Here is a 23700-nt window from a genome sequence, read left to right as displayed (position 1 = left end):
TGGCTCGGGAGGGCCCATGATGGTCTTAGTTCGGCCCTGTAGGTAGTATTTGGCGGAGGTATTGATTAGTAACACCCGTACACAGTAGAAAAAATAATTGAATGATAACTGTGTTTGTGTGTGTGTGTGTCTGAGAGAGAGAGAGAGAGAGAGAGGCATTTACCGGTATAATATAATGGCTTCCTTTGCACTGCTACGCTAGCAAAATGGTAGAACTGAAGAGCCGCCGTCCATTCACAAAAAACCTTTTTTTATTGTTATCTCGCTCACCAAGGGGCTCAAAAGGACAACACGCTTCTAACCCTTATAGATAATCTTATCTATAGGGGTTAGGAGTGTGTTGCCCTTTTGAGCCACCTTGGAGCTCTGTATGGGTTCTTGCTTGGCATCCCCGCCAAGACTATTCTGATACTTCTCCACAGGTTGCTCAACGGAAAATTTATAGAAAGTGTAAAAGAACCGGATACAATTGAGGAGTGCAAATATTATATACTGTATTACAATTGTGTCGTAGTTTGGAACGGATTTTGGAACAATTTCCATTATTTTTAGTGAGTGAAATTCAACTATGCAATTTGCTTGTAGTATTTGTGATTTTTCCCGCATTACGTTATTTGGTGTTGAATCATCTAATAATTGCTACAGAAAAATTAATACTCCTCAAAATAGTTCAATATAGAATATTTAGCTTTAAATCGATATTCAGTATGATAGTGCATTATTACGGCGCATTCAAAATGTCATCTAGTGTGATATAGAGTAACTTCACACGTACTTTTAGCTCATTCAAGAAATGTACAAAAAATGTGGTGCACTATATACATACATACACAAGGTGTTGCCTCGAAGATGCGACAAATTCTGGGGGGGAGGGGGTGATATTAGGCACCAAGAAGAAAAAAAAATTGTCACAGAACATGGTATCACAAACCACATTTAGTTGGTGAAAATCGCAAGAATAATTATGAAGGGCGTGTCGTCGAATGAGGCAAAAAGTTCGATATTAAGTAGAGAATCATTTATTTGACAGCATTATTACAACACAGCCTGGGGTGTCAAAAACTCTTGTCATTTTTTTTTTCTTCGCATACTTTCTGACATTTAGCTGTGCTGCACAGGCTGTATTGTAATCATGCTGTCGAGTAAATGAATTTGCATTTATTTATTTTACTTTTCAGGAAGTATTTTGTACTTATTATTGTACTTTATTTTGTACGCCACAAGCTGTATTGTAATCATGATGTCAAATATATAAATGTGGTTTTTTTCCCACTAATTATTGGATTTTTTTTCCTGTTCGACGTCACACCCTTCATAAGTATTTTTGCGATTTTCGCCGACTACACGAGGTTTGCGATAAAATGTTCCATGACAATTTTTGTTCTTCTTGATGCCTGATATCACCCCTCTAAATTTATCGCTACTTCAAGGCAACACTAGGCCTACACATGACAACAACAACAACTCATTTTTTAGTACATTATATGTATGTATATATATATCGATAAAGTTGGAAATTGGGAGGAAGTTCAATATGCATAAAACGGTTGGGAAAAACGTCCTGATAAAGCAGAAACATTAGACACATAATATATTTAATCGGGTTTTAAAATTTGTAGTTATTGAAGTTGTAAAATTGAAATTCCCTGCACTTATATGCATAATTGATATAAACTGGCAGATCAATTAACAAAATAAGTCTCTCGCACTATCAACTGCCATACGAATCACTTGAGGAAGTGATTACAGTGTCATTATTTACAGATATAAATCATTCATAACGGAATTTTTAGTGAATGCTATTCAAAACCCATTCCTACTAGATGTATGTTTTTTTTATTCATTCTTTAGTACATTATCATAATATTCCAGAGAGAAATTCTTGAAATGTTGCCAACGTGGTCATTGTGCATTATGAATACTGAATTAGTATATCATATTTTAACTACCAGGAAAGAAAAGGAAGTACCGGAAATTCCCTTCGTGAAAATAAAATAAAAAATATTTTCGATATTTTTTTCTCTTTTGTTTTTTGGGAATCGCACCGTTGAACAAGGGCCTTGGTGATATTCAATTGGACTGGTTCCAGATCCCCACACACACATACTGAGATACGCTTTGCATATTTTCGTTCACTATCTTGTATGTATGTCACAAGCATGCGAGATGGTGGCCTAGGACAAGAAACAAAGAGGAATTATCTATCTGCGGAACATGTACGAGGCCTTTAAACAAAAGCATTTAATAAATCACTTAATACGATTTGAGAAAACAGAACGGCCAGAGAAGCCTAAGATGAAAGACTTCGCGAAGAAACTATGTCACACTTTTCGATCCTTTGCTCTTAATAGCTTCTCAAAGAACGAATCAATTGCTTTTTCGCCTCCACATTGTTATTAGCCTGCTATGTATACACGTCATACCATGAATCGCGTCTTTTTTTTTATTTTTTTAACTGTTCTCATACTCATAGCAAATGCGCAATTAGAGAGTGTTTTGTCCAATAATAAATCACTGGATGAGAGTCAAACAAAACTTTTGACTTGGAACGGCCAGTATTCATACCACCCCATGCGTATGACCCCCGACCGTTGGATTTGGATACATTCCAATACTATGAACTTGACTTTAAAAGCGATGTTGGATTCATGCCAGCAATCACTTTATGCTTCGTGAGACAACAAGGGAAAGAAAAGAAGGAGCAAGACACAGATAGAGAAATATGTGTCTTTCCTCATCTTTTCATAGAAACATTTTTTTCTTAAAAAAAAGAAAAAAAAAGGGATTTCTAAAAGTGGAATATATCTACGAGAAACTGATGTTAAATTTCACTTTCTTCAAACATTTTTTTTATCCCTTTTATTTCTTCTCCTTTCATCTTCTATAACTTAACAAGATTTTATCTTTTATAAGATAAAAGAGGCGTCATTTTCTATATGCTCGATATAATTTTAACATCGGTAACATTATGTGATAGTGGCCATTTCCATTTCCGGCCAAAAAAATTGAAAAACTGTAAAATTTCGCTCTATTTGAAATAGTACAGATTGTGGGTTAGAACTTTATATTTTACTCTTATGGGGAGGAATCAAGTCTAGAAATTGTTTTTTTTTTAATTATTCATAAAACTGCATAGTTTCTAATTTTTTTTAGACTATATGACATTAATCATCATTAGTTAATGCATAAATTTATTTTGAAACTACATTATATATCAACTGATTATTTCATTTTCTGATTCCTTAGTTCCACTTTGTTTTTGAAGTAAGTTGAACCCTGTCATACGCACATGGCTCATGACGAATCTCCGCACATAACATTAGCAATTTTTGATTCCAAGCTTCGGGATGTTATTTTATTGGATCGGATTTAGCGATACAAATTTTCTGTCATGTCCTGAAATTCGTTTAACGCTGTTAGAGTGTATTGTGGGCATACCTTTATGAATGTGGACATGTGTATACTCATAGATGTCCTTTGTATCACTTGAAAATGGGGTCACGGCTCAGTGGGAGCCACTCCATTCAGGATATTTCATAGCAATGGGCCCTGACAAACTTGGCACTGCCAAGTTGTGGAATGTGAGTGTCCTAAACGTGGATGTTGATAAAGTGGTTGAGGCTGGTGTGCCCAGTTTTTTTTTCTCCACTATAATCTGCATCTAAATCAAGAGACGTGTGTGCAAAATAAGATATTGAGACTACCACAAATTGGCCCTCTGCTGAATAACGACTCGGGATTATGTACCCTTTCCGCTCTTGAAATCGGAAGAAATCGGTCTTGTCTTCGGAAGAAATATATCGTGTGGCTTTCGGGCTAGGTCTGGAGGTAGAACTGATCATTACATCACCTCAAAGAAACAATTAAGCACATTGTATAAATGGAAGAAAATCAATATAAAATACACATCGCCTTGGAGTTTGGAAGCACGTGTGTTTTGTCAATAGAAAAAGCCAATAAGAAATGAAGTAGTAGCTGCATATAGCCTCAAAGACGGAACAAATTACTAGCTTAGGAAAGCTTGAAATACACAATTTTCTTCTTTTATTTATTCCAGACAAGAAAGGACTATAATAGACTCGAAGCACATCTGTATGGTTTTTCTTTCTTTCCGAACTACATCTCGACCTCCACTTGGTTATCCAGGCTTTCGTACTTCGTATGAACAGCGGAGAGTGACATCGTTTCTATCTATATGTTGCCATCTGGGGGCTAACGTCGTAAGAGCTATTAGCTGAGCTAGGATGCTATCCATAAGCATTCATGCATATGCTCTAAGGAATGCAGATGTCTGTCTTCTGTAGTTCAATGGTTAGAACACTCGCCCGGACAGTGAGAGATTGGTGGTTCGATTCCCCACTGAGGAATGTGAATTTTCTTTCCGAACTATATCTCGATCTCCGCTTGGTTATCCAGGCTTTCGTACTTCATCTGTGTGGTGTTTTGATTTGTGTAATTTGAGCTTCCATACGTCAGGTATTTCTTTGTTCATCTGCTTAAAAGTTATTTTCCTCAAGAGACATGTGCGCGTTGTATCAATCTCAATAATTTAATTCGCCAATTTAGGATAACTTATTTCACTAAAAAATCATTTTTTTTAATAACTGAAATATAATGAATACTATCACTTACTATAGCAATGCCCTCCTTGTTGCAACTGGCGTTTGTATAAATCGTTAACAATCACGAAAACTATTTCATTTTTAAATTCGTAATTTTTATTTTGTTTTTCCGTATGCTCTTAACATTTTATAAAATCACCAAGTTGATTTAGAGAATGAAAAATTTGATTTCCGAGCTTCAAATGCGCCTCATTCTAACATGTCCGTGGTTTTCACGAGTGTGGGAATAGGCGAACGCTGTTGGCCATGTTAGATTCGTTTCCGTCTTTTTCATGAGAATATTTAGCGTGACTTCATTCTATACTTCACTTATGCTCTCATCCATAAATGCACCACAGTTTGTTTTTCTTAGAGCTAAACTAGAGATATTAACCTTGTATGGAAATGGTGAAAAATGTTTCTAAGCTGCATTAACATTTCAAAATAAACGTACAATAATAACTAGAGACGTGATTTCACCTAGAAATAAAATGCATTTTACCAGACAAGTAACTGAGTTCGGCGCTCCAAATTTAAGCAGTTTCAAATTTAAAAGTTGAGCCTTCGGCCAGTTGATTACCACAAACAAGTAGCATTTGTGATTGGCAGGTGCTATGAATCCATCCAAGATCCAATAAAACAACAGCTTCCTGTGGAAAGAAAAAACTCCATTTTACGTACGTGGGACTGAAACAAGCAACATGAAGCATTGCTGCTTCTCACTTCCAGCCACAACAGAAAATTTTCAGATTTCGTCGATCGGAAATATTTCTAATATTTTCATGATGTAGTTTACAAAAGATAAGTTAATCACGGAATGAAAAAAAAGAGGACCAAAAGTTAGCCAGGAATTCATGGGAAAAATTTTGCAAATTGCATACCTGATTCAAACTTCGAATTATCCAAGACATTAAGGGGTGAAATCGAAATAAATTGTTCATTTTCACATGAAATTGAATAAGAAACTAAAGGGGAATTTCTAATATTGGAATCAACCAAGTTCGAATAAGAATGCCCTGTATAACATATATTTTATAAATTTTGTATATGCAGTTCATTTTAGTATTTATGATTCATTTATAGGACTTCGAATGTCGTAAAAAAGTTTCAAAGGTACAAAAATATTACATAACATCGTATCTATAATTTTACGGCAGCGTGGATAAGGGGTTCGACGGCTTAGGAGTATATAAATCTAGCAGGATAATGTGTCTGTATCACATTTTGCCCCCCTCCTGCTTTATTTCCAGGTGTTTCTTCCGGGAGCAACCGGTAGTGAGTAATGTTCAATAGCCAAGCAGGTAACGATGAGAACCAATTTTTCTCTATGCCCCTTGACAGAGAACAGAACATTTCACTCCTTCAATTGTTTCTCTTCTTTTGATCGATGCCAATAAATGCGCTCGATGTACGTACGTAGGTAATGCTGCTTTCTCTTATTACTCTTTTCCGGTAAAATATTTTGGCAAGAGGCGTAAATGCATTCGGATGTTCGAATGGTTTTGATTATATATCCGGCAGCGAAAGTATATAAGCCATTCCTTGGTCCATTTGGGTAATAAGCGAAAACAGGTTAATAGATAAGGTCTTTTCGTGTTCTTGAATAATTCATTAGACGTTTTATATTGGCATATTTTTCATGGCCATTGCATTATATTTTATAATGTGTATATACTGTTTAGTTTTTATAATTATTGCATTGTTAATTGAGTGTTGTATTTGAGAAACATATGAATCCATATTTGTTGTGGGTATCTTTTCTCAACTACTTCGTTGGGCATTTTGCTTGCTGTGGCCTTGTATTCGTATTTTATATTATTTTTTCCAAGTCCAAATAAGTGGGATTACAAAAGATGATAACAGCGTATTAACTTAAAAAAATATTAATCTAACTCCAATTTTTTTGACGAAATACACGTATATATAGATATACTACAGGAATCACGAGGAATTGCAGTCGATTTCGCTAATAACGAGGTACTTGATTTCTGTGAAAATGCTCACTGTATGCAATCACTTGATAAATCCGTTTTCGAGTCAAAGAAATGAAATTTCAGAAATTAAGCGACTATACCGAGAATATATAATATTATATCAATATTTGAGTATAAAACATTATTATTTAACATTTTTCTAGTAACTTGACGATTTATATTCACCTTTGACAGTAAAATCGTTGCTTTTGGACGTTTTTCCCGTTAAAAATAGACACAATACGGGGGGGGGGGAAACACGCTGTTCATCTCCGCACTCAAAACACGCGGTATTTTCATAGGAAATTAAGGATGGCCAAATTAGTATCTTATTTTCATTTTTTCCATGCTTATTTTTCTTTTTCTAGACAGTGCTGCAACTGTCTTGTGACAGTGTTGACAACATACAGATGGGTCAGTTGCAAGGGAAGATAGACGTGGCGATGGAATTGCACTGCTTTGCTCGTGTTATTTATGTTCGCATTGCACTGTACGACACCCCCCTCCCCCGCCACCCCATGAATTCAGATTGTTGATCGTTTTTTTTTCGCTTCGCGCTACTTTGCTATCACACTTTATCCAGTCCTAAGGCTAGATATGAAATATTTTCGGGTTGAAATTCCTTTTAATTTGATTTGATATAATTTATTCATCTTAAAGCTTAATTTTCTTGTGAATATAGCACGAAATATCGGAAGTTTTCTGTTCTCATACTTCTGGGATGACGTATAAAAATCAAATCAATGAAGAGCAGTGACAGGTGGCAGAAAAGGGGAAGGTGGTTACAAAGAAAACTGAAAAACATAAGAAGAATCTGGTTAAAAAAAGTGTGATAACTTTCACACACACACAGTATCCAACAGACCTGCTTATAGAACCAGGGACATATTAACGCATTAGCCACCCGGACATGGCCCGGGGGGAGTCTCCAATGTATGGGGGAGGGCAAATAATAATGAGATCTGATACAATGTTTTTCTTTGTGGGGGATAAGTATGTAAATTTTGACTAGCAGGTTCTTCCAGCCGGGTATGGGGGCTGATGCTGTTAAGATCGCCTCGCATAGAACCAAGATCGTCGCATGGGCTAATCCGGCCATGACTCAGTGTTTGATGTCCATAGCGCCCAGACTTGAGAGGTGTGGTTCCAAGATTTGCACAGAACGAGAACGCCCCCCCCCCCCCGAACGTCATTTTGATCAAGGGCCTATGGTATTGGAGTGGTATTTTCATGCATGGAAAAGAGCTCTCACCCTCAAGAACCCTCATGGGATCAAGACATTCGGAATCAAAATAGGAGTAATCGGCGAATTATTCCTATTGTGCAAAACATTTCTTTTTATATAAAAAAAAATTCAAATTCGTTTTCCTTAAAATTTATAAAATTTTCTTTCCCAGATTCTAACCCGGGTGATTTTGGATACGTACATTCGAGCTCACGTTTGCGGCAGTTCAACAATGGCACTCTCGTGTTATGGAACGTTGATGTTTCAGATGGAGGATTTTACCTTTGCCAAGCAAATAACGGAATTGGAGCTGCACTCAGTAAAATTATTTTCTTGGATGTGAAAAGTACGTTTTGACTTTTCCCGCTTCTTTCCTTTTTTTCCTAAAACTTATGTTTATTTTATGTATCAGCACGGAAATTTCACGTAAACTTCGCAAGTTGTCGGAAACGTATTTTTCTAATTGAGTGGAATTGAAGTAAGCTTATGAAACACACGCACGCAATGCGCCTAATTCAAATATTGCAAAAAAGTAATTTAAGTGGCAAAGTATTAATTAGTGTGCATCTCTTCAAGCTATTCTGTGTCTCTCAATTGGCTTCATAATAATTCTGTATTTTTGTATTCTTTTTTAAAAAACTTTTGTGAAAAACATTGATTCTACATGCACTTTGCAATGATTTTTTATTGCTCGTGATAATCTTGAATAAGTAAGATATTTCATGAAATTCGTTTTTTATTTTTGATTTTAAATTACGTTGTTATGGAATGTCCCACTACACTCTAATGATCAAGTAGATGTCATGCAACGGAAGTATGTTAATCTGATATAAGAGAGAATTTAATGTCAGATCGAAAATTTTGAAAATAAAATTTTCATAGATATCGAAACATGTGCCGTTGGTTACATATGAGCATCGGTTCCAAATTAACACATCCATTGATATTTACTGTGTGGGTTTATTATAGTTTACATCATGTCGACATTATACTTTACATCATGTCGACATTATACTTTACATCATGTCGACATTATACTTTACATCATGTCGACATTATACTTTACATCATGTCGACATTATACTTTACATCATGTCGACATTATACTTTACATCATGTCTATCGGCAGCGTACAAAATTGAATATTCACTATTTAAAACTCGTATAAAAAAAATCTCAAAATTTTTTAAAAATAAACAGTGTACGATGATCAAAATAGTCCAGTTTTTATTCTTAGTAAGCTCATTTCAAATCAAAAATGATATAAAAATACTGGTTGCATTTGCAGTAACAAAAGTTCGAAGTGAACAATTTAAAGTTATGTTTTTTGAAGACAATTTTAAGTCTCGAGGAAAGGTAAAAACTTTAAGAGGTGGCAATGGGCATCAATACAAGCAATTTTCATCAAAGGAAAAAAAAAAACTTTATTCACTGTCATGCAGATTTGTATACGGTATCTTCTTTCCTAGGTAACATTTGATGGGTTTTCTTTTCCTCCCGATAAATTTCAACAAGAATGCCGTTTTAACGTATGCGAAGCGGCTGTATCGAAACCCGCCAGCGCATTTGCGTTTCATGTTAGACCATTCATTCTGTGGTGACAATTGTTTGTATTGGTGTGTACTATCTGTACTATCACCTCTTAAAACTTTTCCCATGTTTTCTGAATCACCCTGTATATTGTTGTAAAACGAGAAACCCCTGTTTCGTGAATATGTTCACAAACTGAAACCAAAATTTTGGTAATTACAGCCTCTATAATTCTATGTTTTTAGTACCTCCGAGATTTGAAGAAACATATCAAAGTAGAGCCATCAAAGACAGGGAGGCAATAAGCTTGAAATGTTCCGCTGTCGGTAACACCCCTATTGTTATAACCTGGCAAAGGGATAAGAAAATTTTACCAGTAAAGCATGGATCAAGGTAAACATATTTTCAACTCGAAATTTCTGTTAGTAAAATAATTTATTCCGAACCATACGATTTTCTGTTTGATTACGATTTAATGAAACTAGCGTTGCCCTTTTTTGAGGAGAATATAATCTTGTGTTTTGAGATGACTGAAGTTATGTTTCGGAAAATCCACAAAAACACACACACACGCACACGCACACACACACACACGTACTTAATAGTTGATGTCATAATATAAATTACATTTTACTAAATCAATACCGCGGCATTCGCGGAACTCATGTAATGTGGATTTTTCTTCAATGACACACAGTCGATTCCCCTTTTAACGAAAATCTTGTTTTAACGAAAACTTTTCTAATCCCCCAAATAAGGTTACATAGAAACAATATAAAAATCTGGAATTCCTGTATAACCTAACTTTGTTATTACTAAGTGATTTCTCCGTTGTCTTGGAGTTTGTTAAAGCAGGATTCGACTATATTATGATAATTTAAAAAATTTCAATGAGCATTTACAATACTATACAGAAATGACTGGACAGCCATAACCTAAACAATGTGATCGATACCAGTACATATATGTGAGGTTATTAAATATTTAACTGTCTCAACTAAGACTCAAACGTCCCGTTTTTATCTTTTTTTCAACTCTCGATTCCTATGAGTCAAATCGAATGCATTGAATAACACCAAGTCAACAATTGTCAAGTTTGTCTTATTTCAAAAATGATTTTAATAATTGGTATATAAATTCAAAATTTACATTTATGTATTTCTCACATTTCCCAGATCGAAAACTTTCACAAATTCCCAAGAGGGTTTGGGTATTTTGTTTCACCTTCCCCCATCCCCAGCCAGTATGTTTCTATGATTTTTAAATAAGGAAATACAATAAATATCTTATATATTTACATTAAAATCTAATGTAAATATAAGATAATCCACAGTTAACGGAAATATAAAAGTTAGTTTTTTGAATATTTAGGATTAGATTAAATTAAATATAAATCAACTGTCCTAGCTTGCTGAAGTCATCGAAAAAATTAAATGGTATTAAAAATAATTTACACTAACTTTTGACAGGTTTTGAATCGCTATTTCAATTTCTATTTTCATTTGTAAATGACAAAAGCAATACAGGCTGCGATATTTAGGGCAACATTGCAGATCAATGGTGACGAAAATGACGTTGCAATATCATTTTCATCGTTTTCACATGATCGTCATTTTTGGACGAACAATGACAAAGAAAGTTGGTGTTTTCAAATTCATTCGTTTTTGTAGATCGTGAAATTGTGGTGCTGATATCAAACTCCCTATCGATTATTTTTAATAAGAATAGAAAATTTGAAATATTAAATATAACCAATTTCAGACCTTCTTACTTCTTACGATTGACACGGCCGTTTCAATACTTTCTTCTATAACACACTTTCCGTAGATACTCGTTTAGAGAAACAAATGGTGAAGGAAGGGCTTCGTCGGAGTTGGTTATTTCACCAGCCACTCGACAAGATAGTGGACTGTATACGTGTTCAGCAAAAAACGACTACGGTTCCGATGAAGCGACGAGACACCTCGTTGTTCAAGGTACGATCAGTTACGATTTTTCTCTTTCACTCTAATAATTCGTGAATATATATATATACATTTTGTTCTTTTAAGGTGCGTATGTACTATCGAGCAGAACATGTAAGATAAGACCACTGGAGAGGTTTTAATTCATTCTTAATTACATGGACTTCCTTTGTGTTACTTTTTTTCCCCTTTGTAAAAAACTGACCGGCGGTGGTCCAGTTCTTACGGCTCAAAAATAATTAGTTCATTGTTCACAACACCGTACAAATTACCAAACAACCAATTGCAACTGCTTACATTACATGATCTGCTTGCGAATACATGTGCGCCTTTACACCGTAAAAGCAAGGACTGAATTGTATAGACATACAGTAATTGCTCCGTGTGAGCTGAAATTAATGTTTATCTGTTGAACAAAAAACTCCGCTCATAAATACAAGCAGTTTAAATATTCAAATTTTTGAATTTGGTTTTTTCCTTTTTATTTCTCCAGGTGTACCAGATCCTCCCACGAACTTGACTGTGACAAATGTTTCGAGTCGCAGCATCAGCCTTAAATGGGAAGTGCCTTTTAACGGAAACAGCCAGATAACTGGAAGTAGTGTACAGTACAAGATAGTTACAGGTGTGTGTATGTGGTTTTAATTTCATTTAATTCATTCAGTGTACGTGAAGCTTCAAGCACTGGTGTCTATTCTACTAACGGAAAATGAAAAGATCGTGTTGGTCTCGATGGAGCATTTATCCAGTTAATTGGGGGAGGGGATGCGTTATTAATTTTTTATCATATTCTATTTTTTATTAGCTTTGGTGTCACAATGGATGGGCTGAAGAGGACAGGGTAAAGATACTTTTGATTTAACACACATGCCTCGGAATTATTGAAAACACACATTGATTTTGAATTGTCTTACATTTTAAAATTATAACTTGAATTTATTCTGAAACCATTATTTTCATTAATAATTAAATTTTTTTGCATCAATTAAATAAATAACAACTTTCTTTAAATCTAAAATCATTTCCTTTATTAAATTTGAAATCTTTTTTTTTTAATTTTATTTTAATTCATTATCTTATTGAATTTCATATTTTATGCTCAAAAATGCGTACCGTTATCCAGAACTACTTTACACCTACGAGGATTACTTTGCACAAATGCTGAAAAAAGTGTTCAACATTACCTAGCGATTATTCTAAGGAATATGTTCAAAAACGGTTTTGATTCTGCCTGACATTAGAGGTTATCGGTGAATAACCTGGTTCCCAACATGGGACCCACGCCCCACCGGGAAGATAATATGATTTACGGGGGCAATTTGATTTTTTGTGGGAGTAATCAGGATTCATAAAAATTTATCTCATATCAATTATTCAAAGGGGAGAACTAATTTCTCAAAGCCCATATATATTTGGAATTTATTTATTTAATAAAAATATATATATTTTTTTTTCTTTTTTTTAAAAATTTATTTATGCATTTTCGTTTAAACCAGGTTGAAGATTTTTCACTGCCTCCTGTGGGGATAGGAGATCCCTTTCCAAGTACCATAAACTAAAGTAGAACCTCCATCAACAAACACTCCCTTTTAGTGAACATCTTCCGATAATACACGCTATTTCTAAATTACGTCAATGGGCCTCAGTGCATTTTGCTATCTTCTAACGAACACTCCTCGTTACCGGAAAAATATTTTCGGTCCCATGGGTGTCCGTTTTCGAGAGTTACTACAGTATATGTCACGGAAAGGGGACAGTGGCATAAGTATGACCTACTTCCAGGAGGAGCCCTCAGGCTAATTTGATGTTTGAAGGGACACAGATGCTCTCGCCAAACACAAATGTTGAGTTTTTAACCTTCAAAAAGCGTATCAAATTCCCAGAAATAGATAAAAACCGCATTTATAAATTAGTTTTCAAGATTTTACCTTCTTTTAAACTTTCGATGTCCAACTCTCTCCCCCCCCCCCCAGTCTCCTGTGGTGGGGGACATTTGAATTCTCCAAGATGATTACGTGGGGCGTGACGAAAAAAGGTTGGAACCACTGGGTAAACTCATGTGTTTGAGTTACTCACGCATTCGTCATTTCATAACTGAAGGAATTAAATTTCTTCTTGACAAAAGTTCCACTGATATCAAGCATCACAAATATGTCGCAAAAGATATTCAAAATCACGCATGCATCAGCAACTCAAATATATGAGTTGATCGATAACGTCTCCTCTCAGGCGGAATCAAAACTGTTTGCAAACATTTATAAGAATAGCCGCTAAATAACGTTGAATGCTTTTTTAGCACTGATGCAACTGTGGACAACTTTCCGAACTTCGATACGCGAATGTGAGGTGATCTCTCCGTTAAATAATTTGGCCACAAGGAGCAACAGACCTACAACGGTAAAAATATTAAATCACTGCACTTCACTCACAACTCGAAACGTAGATGGTAGAACGAAAACTTCCCACACAACAATATATACTTACTCAAACTGTTAGATACTGACAAACACGCACTGGCACAGCTCAATCTGTAGAAAATTTTCCATTGTGATTAAGCCGGAGTTGTGCTCGGTTTGAAAGAAAGCGAGCGTTGGTGCGAAGTAACCCCAGTAGGTGCAAAGTATCCCCGATTTACACCTCCTTATTATTTTAATCTGTAATTTTAAAATCTTTTTCAGAAAGTATCTGAAAAACGGTTTCATTAAATGTTTCTTTTTTCTCTCTTTTGTAGAAAGCTGGAAGGGACACACGTCTCAGCTTATCGTTTCCGGTGCGGACTCCATCGCGACGATAAGGTCCTTGCAGCCAGTAACGACATATCAAGTGCGAATAATCGTTGAGAATGCCATTGGCAAATCTCGTCCCAGCTCCATCATCAATACGACTACAGATATTGAAGGTAATGCATTCACGACAGGATATCAAAAAATTGATTTGTCTTTTATAAGTTATGCAAGATTTTACACTATTTTTTAGGTAATACAGTACTACCAATATGTGTATGAAAGTATAAAACTCAGATCATAGAAACACATCGAAAAAAATCAGTCTCTTGATTTGCCAGAAAAAAAATCCACAGTAAATCCACATTTAACTGAACAAAAGCCAAGCTCCAAAGAAACAACCTTGACATCATTGGCGAAGTACCACAGAAACTGTCAAGCAAAACAATTCTGCATAAACGAATGATTTAATGCTCGTTCCGGCTAATATATCAAAAACACAACTTTAAATCCGTATAAAAAAGAAACTATCCACATTTCTTTCGCAATTAGAATATTAGGTCAATTGTTTTTACCCATACACTATTTATCAGAAAATAACATTTTTAACACCCCACCTCCCAGAAAATAATTTATCCTCGAAAGGCCCTTGTTATTAGCTATTTCCAAACTTCATACAAGCGACCCTATTTAATAGCAGCTCATTATTTATGGCACGAGTTGAACGGAATAATGATAATAATAACGAAAACAAAAAAGAGGAAGAGATGAACGAGGCTTATCTTGGCGGAATTTTAATCAAAACGATGCGTTAGAATATGTAACTAGTGTAAAACTTTTGCTAATTAGAATGGATGACGTCCGGACTTCCTGAAACTAATAAATTGCTTGGAGGTATATTCTTTAATGCCACTCAATCAATTTCAATTTTTTTATCAAATTTATTTGTTTCTTTTTTGTTTATATCATGTGCCTTTTAGCACCCTCTGGTCCACCCCGTGAATTGACAGTGCACCCAACTGGAGATCAATCACTGAAGGTCTCGTGGAAAGTGAGTATGAACATTTCCAACGAATTAAATACAAAAAAAAAGACGCTTCGTAACGCGAAAATAAAAATAATGGCGAAATAAATTAGAGAATGAACTTAATTATAAATCATTGCTTTGAAAGCGCGATCGGCCGCCCTTATCGCTATCGATTTTTTCCCGTTGCGACGTGTGACGGGTCAATAAGAGAACGTTCATAACCTAAACTTCCGCTTAATTACTCTTTCGCACTAATGAGCTAATGTGTGCGTCATGAAATTATCGCATGGATTTTTTCCCCCCTTCAGCCTTTTGGGACGTCGTTATTGTGTTTTTTCCTTCCATTCTTTTTAATGAAATATTTTTCATTGCTCCGTTCTATACGTAGTTTTGGTTTTTTTTTCGCTCAAAGGAAAATGTTTCTGTCATTATGTGATAAGAAACGAGGCCAGAGAGAAAACTAAAAAAAAAATTGATGTTTATTTGCTGAATAAATACGAAACATTTTCGGTAAAATGGCGACTGTAGATAAGATGCAACGTTGAGTCGTTAACGAATGAACGTTTGTGTGTTAGATTGGTGTTTTTAAATATACATTCGAATGAGGATTCCTTGGCTCATCACAGAAGGTACGAAGGATACAGTATTACTGAAGGATAAACACATTTTCAAAAACACCGATAGTTGCAACCACAGCTAAGCAAGTCTGAAGTGTTTCAAGCAAGACCTCAATCTGAGTATGTTATAGGATATTTTGCTTTGTGAATACAGTTTTGGGTGCTCGGCGCCATGCTATAAAATACTGGAGAATATTTTAACTTGGGGATAAAAACCGTGCTGCTTGATTCCGTATTACAAAGTACTTTGCAGGGTATACTACAAGTATAATTTTGCCATCTCAGCCCATTGCTCTGTCCGTATCACGCATACTCATCACAATCTTAGTAATATGTTGCTTCTCGAAAGTATTTCTTATTTCTGGACCGAATGTCAGTTTCACCAGGATTTGGGGTGATGATGGTGATCTTTGTGGTTCTAAAACTGAATTAAAATCATAAGACGCTAAAGATTCGAATCATAGGTTTTCATTAGGAACGATACAGAAAAGCTTCCTAGAACTCGTAGGTTCTCGTGATTTTACTTCGATCAATATTAAGTTACAAGATGGCTTATTCGTTGAGGCTTCGCATTCTGTCATAATTTCAGTAAAACTATACAAAGCTTGTGTTATCGCATCTGCTATTGTTTGTAAACGACTTTATTTCTCAGGAAAATAAGCAGAATCCTCAGCATTAACCCTTTCAGACCCGAGCATTCATTTTTTTTAATTTTCAAGATGTTTTCACATTTTTGATACTCAAAAAGACGCATAAAAACATAAATGTAAGCAAATATTTACTTTTTAATTTTTTTTTAAATTTTTGTGAAGAAATATTATTTACTTCGTTCAGTATTTCTCCATATAAAATGATGTAGGGTATATTAATAATCCAATACAATTTTTCCAGAATTTTATTGCCAAATTTTATGTGCCAGATTACTTTCCCCTAAAACACTTTCTCCTGGAAGCCATTTTAAATAATTCTTAAATTTCAAATTTAAGTGCTGCCCTCTGCCGAAATCCCCCAAATATCATATTCACATTTCTAACCCCAAATTTACGCAATCTTTTATGTCAGGGTTTAACTTCCTGAGGTTAAAAGACAGAATTCTATAGTGGGTCTGAAAGTGTTTTCAATTTTTATTCACTATTTTTGTTATGGTATTATAAGAAATGAGATTTGAAGAGATTATTACATCTGTAGCCTCCTAGGCAAGACACTCGTCACGGACCGATACAAGGTTACCATGTAGGTTACAGGAATAACGCAGACACATTCTCTGTCAACTACCAGTTCAAGCAAGTGGATAATCTTCACGATGATGAGCAACAATCCACGTATCTCACAGGACTTCAGCCATTCACGAGCTACGATGTCGTGGTCAGAGCTTTCAATTCTGCCGGGCCGGGACCCATAAGTGACAGCATTGTCGCGACCACTTTAGAGACTGGTAAGATTTCCTCGAAGATTCTTACATATAACGAATGACTTTCTAGCTATTCACATCTTTAGAATTAATCGTAATATTTTAACTATAATCCACAGAGGCAATCTACATATATGTTACGGTAATTGTGATAAATCCGGTAGTTATGCATGATAAACCGGATATTATGCATAATCCCTGATCATTTTGGTAAGTTCGATAAATTTACCTAAGTTTTTCATCTCATTTTTATCGCCGTTTATGCACGATAAACACACAAGTGCGGTTGGTAAATTTAATAAATACTAAAGAAAAATCACTTCCAACCGCCGATTATGTATAAAATGAAAGCGAAACATGATAAATTATACTAAATCCATCTCATTTGTCGGTTATTTTGCATAATCACAACTCACTTTCACGTGCGATTATGCATAATACTCAATCGTTGTTGAATTTAATGACTACTGAAAAAATTATTGCAAACGCACGCTTTTATAGGAGATCATGCATAATACCCAGGCGTCATTGGTATAAATATCATAAATCATACTAAATCCATCACATTTGCCAATTATTATGCATAATCACCATTTCGCATTGGTAAATGTGATAAATCGGTCCAGTTGCCAAGATAAAATTTATTACTTAGATGATCGTATTTGTGAATCGCAGTATGAACCGGATATAAATAACTCTACTTTTACGAATTCTTCCGAACTTCCGCGAAATAACGGTGATAATAATTAAGTCCTGAATTTTGAAATCAGACCTCAAAAACCAAACTTTAACGATTTTAATCGATAGAAACTGTCATTTAACGAATTTTTCAATTTAAGGGGACACGGGGCTCGTGAAAGTCGAGAAATGCAGAAAAATGTAGCATAAATTTAAAAATTCATTAAAAATTCCTAATTTGTCCAATTTCTTCAAATTTTTGAGGGCCACATTTAAAGTATGTGTAATTGGATGCGCATGCATCGAATTTGCAAAATATGTTTTTGTTTGCAAGCAAAAGTTGCATATTTTTTTTTAAAAAAGTATCATACACACCACCACTGCATGCGCAATTTCATCTGCCTAAATTTGAATTTCTGCATAAAAAATTGTTTTGTATACTAAAATGTTTTTTTAATGCAATGAACTAGAATCTTTAAGATATGTTAAGTGGAAGTATTTAAAAAAAATTGGAAATTCAAAAATTTCAAATTTTATGAAACTTTTAAAATTTAAATTTTAATAAAAATTTTAAATTTCGACGGATGAATGAACCATTCTAGTTCATTTTATGCGCCTAGGTAAGGGACACATGCCAGATAATTTCATTGAAATAGGAAACATAGTTCATGAGATATCATGCGTATAACAAAAAAAATTGATGTTTTAAGAAAAACGTGTTCAAAGATTGTGAAGTATGAATTTTTATGAAATTGTGTTTCTCAAACACAGTACCATACAGAGATTCATGAGAATAGCCTCAATGTTCAATAATATATAATCAGTATTCAACATTTTCATCATGTTTTCATACTTAAACTTGCCATTTTAATGCTTTGAGAAGCCTGCCACTTCAAACGCTCGACACACAGAAAGTTGCAAAACACCAGATTTAAGAAATAATGAGACAAAAACTTACTTAAATTTACTTTGCTGTCTGTATTATATATTTAATATGTTTTGTGAATAATATTTGAGATGAATTAACAACAAAACCAAGGAAACTGACAAAAAAGATTAGTTTACATAATGGTCGAGGGCTTGTTGATTTTTGATTTTGTTGTAAAAATAAATTGTCAGTGCTGTTTTTTTTTTCCATTTATATGGCAAGTAGTGGCATTAGCATGAGTATATTTTGTGGTGTGATACAAAAAGCATGACTGCAATTTCTTTTGGAAAATAAGCACTGTGTCCAAAGTCTGCAAAAGTTTAAGTAGAATTGAAAGTTGTCGACAACCATCAACAACAAATCTCATTGCATAGACATGCAAGTGCATAACACATTATTATGATTGGAAGAAAAAATCTTTTGAAAATCAGGTTTTTCTCATTCACTTGGTGTAAACTCATTTCCGATGCCCATCATCACACAGGAATTCACAACAAATTACACACAACAACACTACACGTGAATATTCATTGTTGAGATTGTAATCACAGTGATAATATTCACTGAAGATATGAACTGCTGTTGCACATAACTTTATCTAAATCTTTTAATATGTTCAATACACAATTTCACATCTTTTTCAAAATATTTTCCTTCACCACCACACAGCACACAATTTAGGTTCATGTAACTTATATATGTTTCTAATATGATTAACTAACGGGTAATTTCACTGAACTATAACTATAATAACTATACTAACAAATAACCACTCAAGAAATATAATTGTTAAACAATATAAACTAAATTGTAGTGCAGCACAAAACAACATTGACTTCCGGAGGCACATGCACGAAGAGCATATGTAAACAAAGTGTGAGTAACAGTTTTTTTCTGCAACTCAATGGAGAAAAAGGAAAAAAAGACTCACGAGATATTTTTAATGTAGATGAAGCAGAAAAAAAAAAATTGGAAAAAAAAAAAAATTTTAAACGCAAAACATATGAGATAAATATGGAGGCACGTGGCTCGAAGACCCTTTAAACTTGTGAAATTTGAGTTTTGTGTCACACGTATTCCCATCTGTCTCGATTTCTACTGCTCGTAGAACAAAAGGTATCAAAATGTTCAGGAAGATCTGTAGAATTTTTTAAAACAATAAAAAAAATTCGATTTTTCGATCGTTCAAAGGTCCCGTGTCCCCTTCAAATTTCTCATAATCTATTGTTTAGCAAATTCGCTAAATCGAGGAATTCATTGAATTGCAACTCATTATATCAGGCTTCCACTATACTTTTTAAAACATGCAACCGAAAGACTCATTTGAGATTGTATATGCTGTATATTTTTATGCATATATATTTTTTATATTTATCAAATTTGCGAATTTCACTATGTTATTATGTGTAATCACTAGTAAAAGTAGTAATTTCTCAAACTGACCGAGAAGATTCGCGATTATGATAATAATCGGTTTATCGCATTTACTGTAACATGCGTATTGCTGATATTGAAATCTTGAATAATGAATGGAAGGATACGAGTTTTTTAAATCGAAATTGTTCTTCAGATCTAAATGCTACTCGTTATTATTAAAAAAAAAAACAAAACTATTTTCAGGGACATTCATTTTTATTCGACCTTTATTAAACCTTTCATAGAAAATATATAAGTTGAAGTGAATGTAGACTATTATCTACACCAGGGCCGTCTTAAGAGCATCATGGGCCCCCGGGCCAACTGATTTTTCTGAAGGTCTACCTAGAAATTTCTAGAAAATTTTAACCAGTTATCATTTTTGTGAGGCCCTTTTAGGACGGCACTGATCTACACATTAGTTCTTTTCTAACGCGTAATCAGCGAATTTTACGCTGGAAACGCTGTAATTTTTAGCGTCTTGGTTCCATTGCACAATGACAAATCTCTGCAATTTAATCATTGACAATTGTTGTTACGTTATAACATATTTTCACTGATAAGAACATGATCATTAGGAGGGCCGGACTATACGTTATACCTACAAGGACAGCTGACAGTCATTTTGACTGCTGCTTCCTTTTAATGCAATATATTTAATCGCACTATCTTTTTACAATAACAAAACAACAAGCATTATCCCACAAAATTACAATTTGTTAATTTTGAAGAAACTTGCGTTTTGTCATACTAACAGGGCACCCATAAAATGACTTTCCAACTATAAATATGAAAAATTAAAGGGCAACTGTGGACAAGATTTGTCACGGAAAATTTTTTTTTAAAATCATTGCATTTGCATGACATCGTACTTCATGTTGACGATGTACACTTTTTAGATTTGCATATCACGGTCGTTTTTGTTCACTTTATTTAGTAGTTCGTACACGCTATGGATAAAATATACTATTATCTCACTGTAAATTTGCACTATCGAGGAAAAACTAGGACACTATTAAAATTTCATACTACAAATTAAGTTATGAAAAATATATAATTATCGTTGTCAGAGTTTGCATCGTAATTCTCCTCAGCGTCAGATTTATTGTTTGAAATATCATTTAGTGCAGAAAAATTCTCATTATTTTGCTCCAATATATCCTCCTTCTTCCAAGAGCCACGCACGTCTACACACTGTGAATGAGGCTATGTTTCCTAGAAAGCTTTCAAAGCAGATGGTGGCATGAAGAGTTATGAAATGTCAAACTGCAACAAAAACTTAGCTTGCCAGGTGAACGATAAAAAAAAAAAGATACCGCAACTTTGATAACAGGGGCTACAGCTAAATAATATATATTGTTTTGACTGTGTATGCATACTGTCCCTGCTAATAGATATTATAGATTGCCCAGTAACACGATGCGAAGCAAATAGTATTATTTCATTTGTTTTTTCCCATTGATATGTTGCTCCTGAATATATGTTGTGTGGGACATCAAAGAATGATGGGGATCCTAAAAGTGAAAGTTTACATCAACGCCCACCACAAGAAAAAAACATATACAATTTACAAGGGCAGTCAAAATGACTGCTCTCGGCCGTTCTTGGTACATACGTCGAAATTTTACGAACGAACCCTTCAATTTTTTGTACGGAAGTAATGAAAAGTCACCAAAAATGGAGTGTGTAAGTTAAATACTTTCGAGATAATAGCGTTTATGAAATTAAAAACCGTCAAAATGACTGCTCCGGCCGTCCAAGTGTTAAAAAAATGTAGGATATGTCTCAAAAAAAATAAAGAAATTGTTGATTTTATGAAGTATGCAAATTATTGTAATGAATCGAAACAGTACATAGCTGCCGCCATCTATTGGTGAACAGTCATACCTAAAACATTCAAACTCACTCTTTCATCGACAGATGGCGATAGATGTTTGATTTATTTCAGCTAATGATAAGAAAATGTTCAAAACTTTGAAATATAGAATTTATGAAAAACAATGAAAATCACACCATTTAAAAGAAGGCTTCTCCCTACTGCATTCAGGGAGCACATGATTGTTCAAATGGAAATTTCTTATTATTCTACATTTTTTGTTAAAATGTTTCAATGGCATTTCAGTATGAAAATATAATAATTTCAGGACCCTTAGTTTAAAACATATGTGTCAACAAGCTTGGCGCTTTATTTACACACCAAAAGGCGCCTGGTGGAAAAATAAATGAAACCATGGATTTGATTCTTTTTACAAAGACACCACATTACGGCATGTTGGACCTCGAGGTGCATGGGATTGTTGTTGTCTTTTTTTTCTTGCAATACGTGGATGGTTGAAGATGTTTGATTTTATGCCAATGCAGAAATTTAGCCTTCAATTTTTCAGCATACTTAGGTGAACCAGAAATAACCATGAAAAAATGGCGTAGTAGAAGAGTTACAAAAAAAGAAAAAAAATCATAATTATGTAATTTCTATTACCATTCGTTAAAGCGATTCTAATCTATATTTTTTGTTTTTCTTTTAAAACAGCGCCACCAACATCACCGATTCTTCAGGTCATCTCAACGACAATGGACTCAGTCGAAATCCGATGGGAGAAAGATTCAAAAGATAAATCCATCATAACAGGTACCTATTAGTCCACGAGACGGAATCATATTCTATTGAAGCGTTTCACAACCTTTCAGAAAATTCTTGTAAATTTCGTTGTTTCGATTCTTTTTTTATGCATTTGCCAATCAGTGGTACTTTAATGTGCCGCCAGTTGTGAAAGAGTTAATATATTTCCAACGGTGTGTGAGAAAAAGAAATAAATGCTAAAGTTATATGCTGCCAAAAATTCTATTGTTTTTATAGCAATTGAATCACCTTCCATGCAGTAAATATTGATGAAATTAATGGATGCTATCATATATTCCATGTAGGTTATCATTTTCGGTCTTGACCACATTGTTAATGGTGTAAATGATTTTTAATGACTTTTTTTTTCCAAGTTACGTCATTAGTTAAGACACATATGTGTACCTTACTCAAATGACCCTAGTAAAGATATCGGCCTAAATTAATTAATTGAACAATTATAATTATTTTTAATTTTACACTGGCAAATTACAAAAGGCATTTTGACATACAATAAACAGAAAAAATCAGAAACTGTTTTTAAACAATCAGTTTTGCCTCACATGTGAAAAGACTAAAAGGAACAAGCGTGTCAAATTTGGAGCGATTGAATGAAATCGGATGAGCAAGGGCCATTTCTGAATATCAGTTTCGTAACGAGAAACAACTGCAGAGAAAATTAGATTAAAAAAAAACTATTTTACCTACACAACCATGTTCTTTTAATTAAAAAAAATTGGAATAAAAAAACCACTAACGAATGGATTTTAATGCACTTTGTTTTAAACCTTTCAGTTCTGACGTTACTTTGTAGTGCCACTAACTTTTGACCCCCGTAACAGCCCTTTACATGCGATGTGGAGAGTTGGAGTTTTGAAGCATAGCTATATTATGATTACAAGATTACAGAAAAAATATAGAACTAGTTTTTTTTTAAATATGACGGAAATTTATGGATAAAAATTAACTTTCGTGGTCACCATTGTT

At 34.3% G+C, this 23700-nt stretch overlaps 1 protein-coding gene across 4 annotated transcripts in view; it reads left to right on the top strand.

The window, feature by feature from the left end:
• The window catches only part of LOC149078990 (cell adhesion molecule Dscam1-like), a 134843-nt gene that overhangs the window by 77735 nt on the left and 33408 nt on the right, over window positions 1–23700 (top strand). For all 4 annotated transcript variants that reach the window (XM_089241234.1, XM_089241236.1, XM_089241235.1 and 1 more), the window contains exons 12-19: window positions 7972–8145; window positions 9575–9722; window positions 11157–11305; window positions 11787–11918; window positions 14025–14192; window positions 14997–15067; window positions 16849–17095; window positions 22624–22722. In XM_089241234.1, the coding sequence (XP_089097360.1) occupies window positions 7972–8145; window positions 9575–9722; window positions 11157–11305; window positions 11787–11918; window positions 14025–14192; window positions 14997–15067; window positions 16849–17095; window positions 22624–22722 (1188 nt within the window). The remainder of the gene's footprint in view (window positions 1–7971; window positions 8146–9574; window positions 9723–11156; window positions 11306–11786; window positions 11919–14024; window positions 14193–14996; window positions 15068–16848; window positions 17096–22623; window positions 22723–23700) is intronic.

The sequence above is a fragment of the Pholcus phalangioides genome, unplaced genomic scaffold (genome assembly GCF_987345545.1).
Source record: "Pholcus phalangioides strain wild (caught in Gottingen) unplaced genomic scaffold, Ppha-v1.0 ptg000013l_1, whole genome shotgun sequence".
NCBI classification, from domain to species: Eukaryota; Metazoa; Arthropoda; class Arachnida; order Araneae; family Pholcidae; genus Pholcus; species Pholcus phalangioides.
The sequence above is the reverse complement of the archived record's forward strand: the minus strand, read 5'-3'. Positions and strand labels throughout refer to the sequence as shown.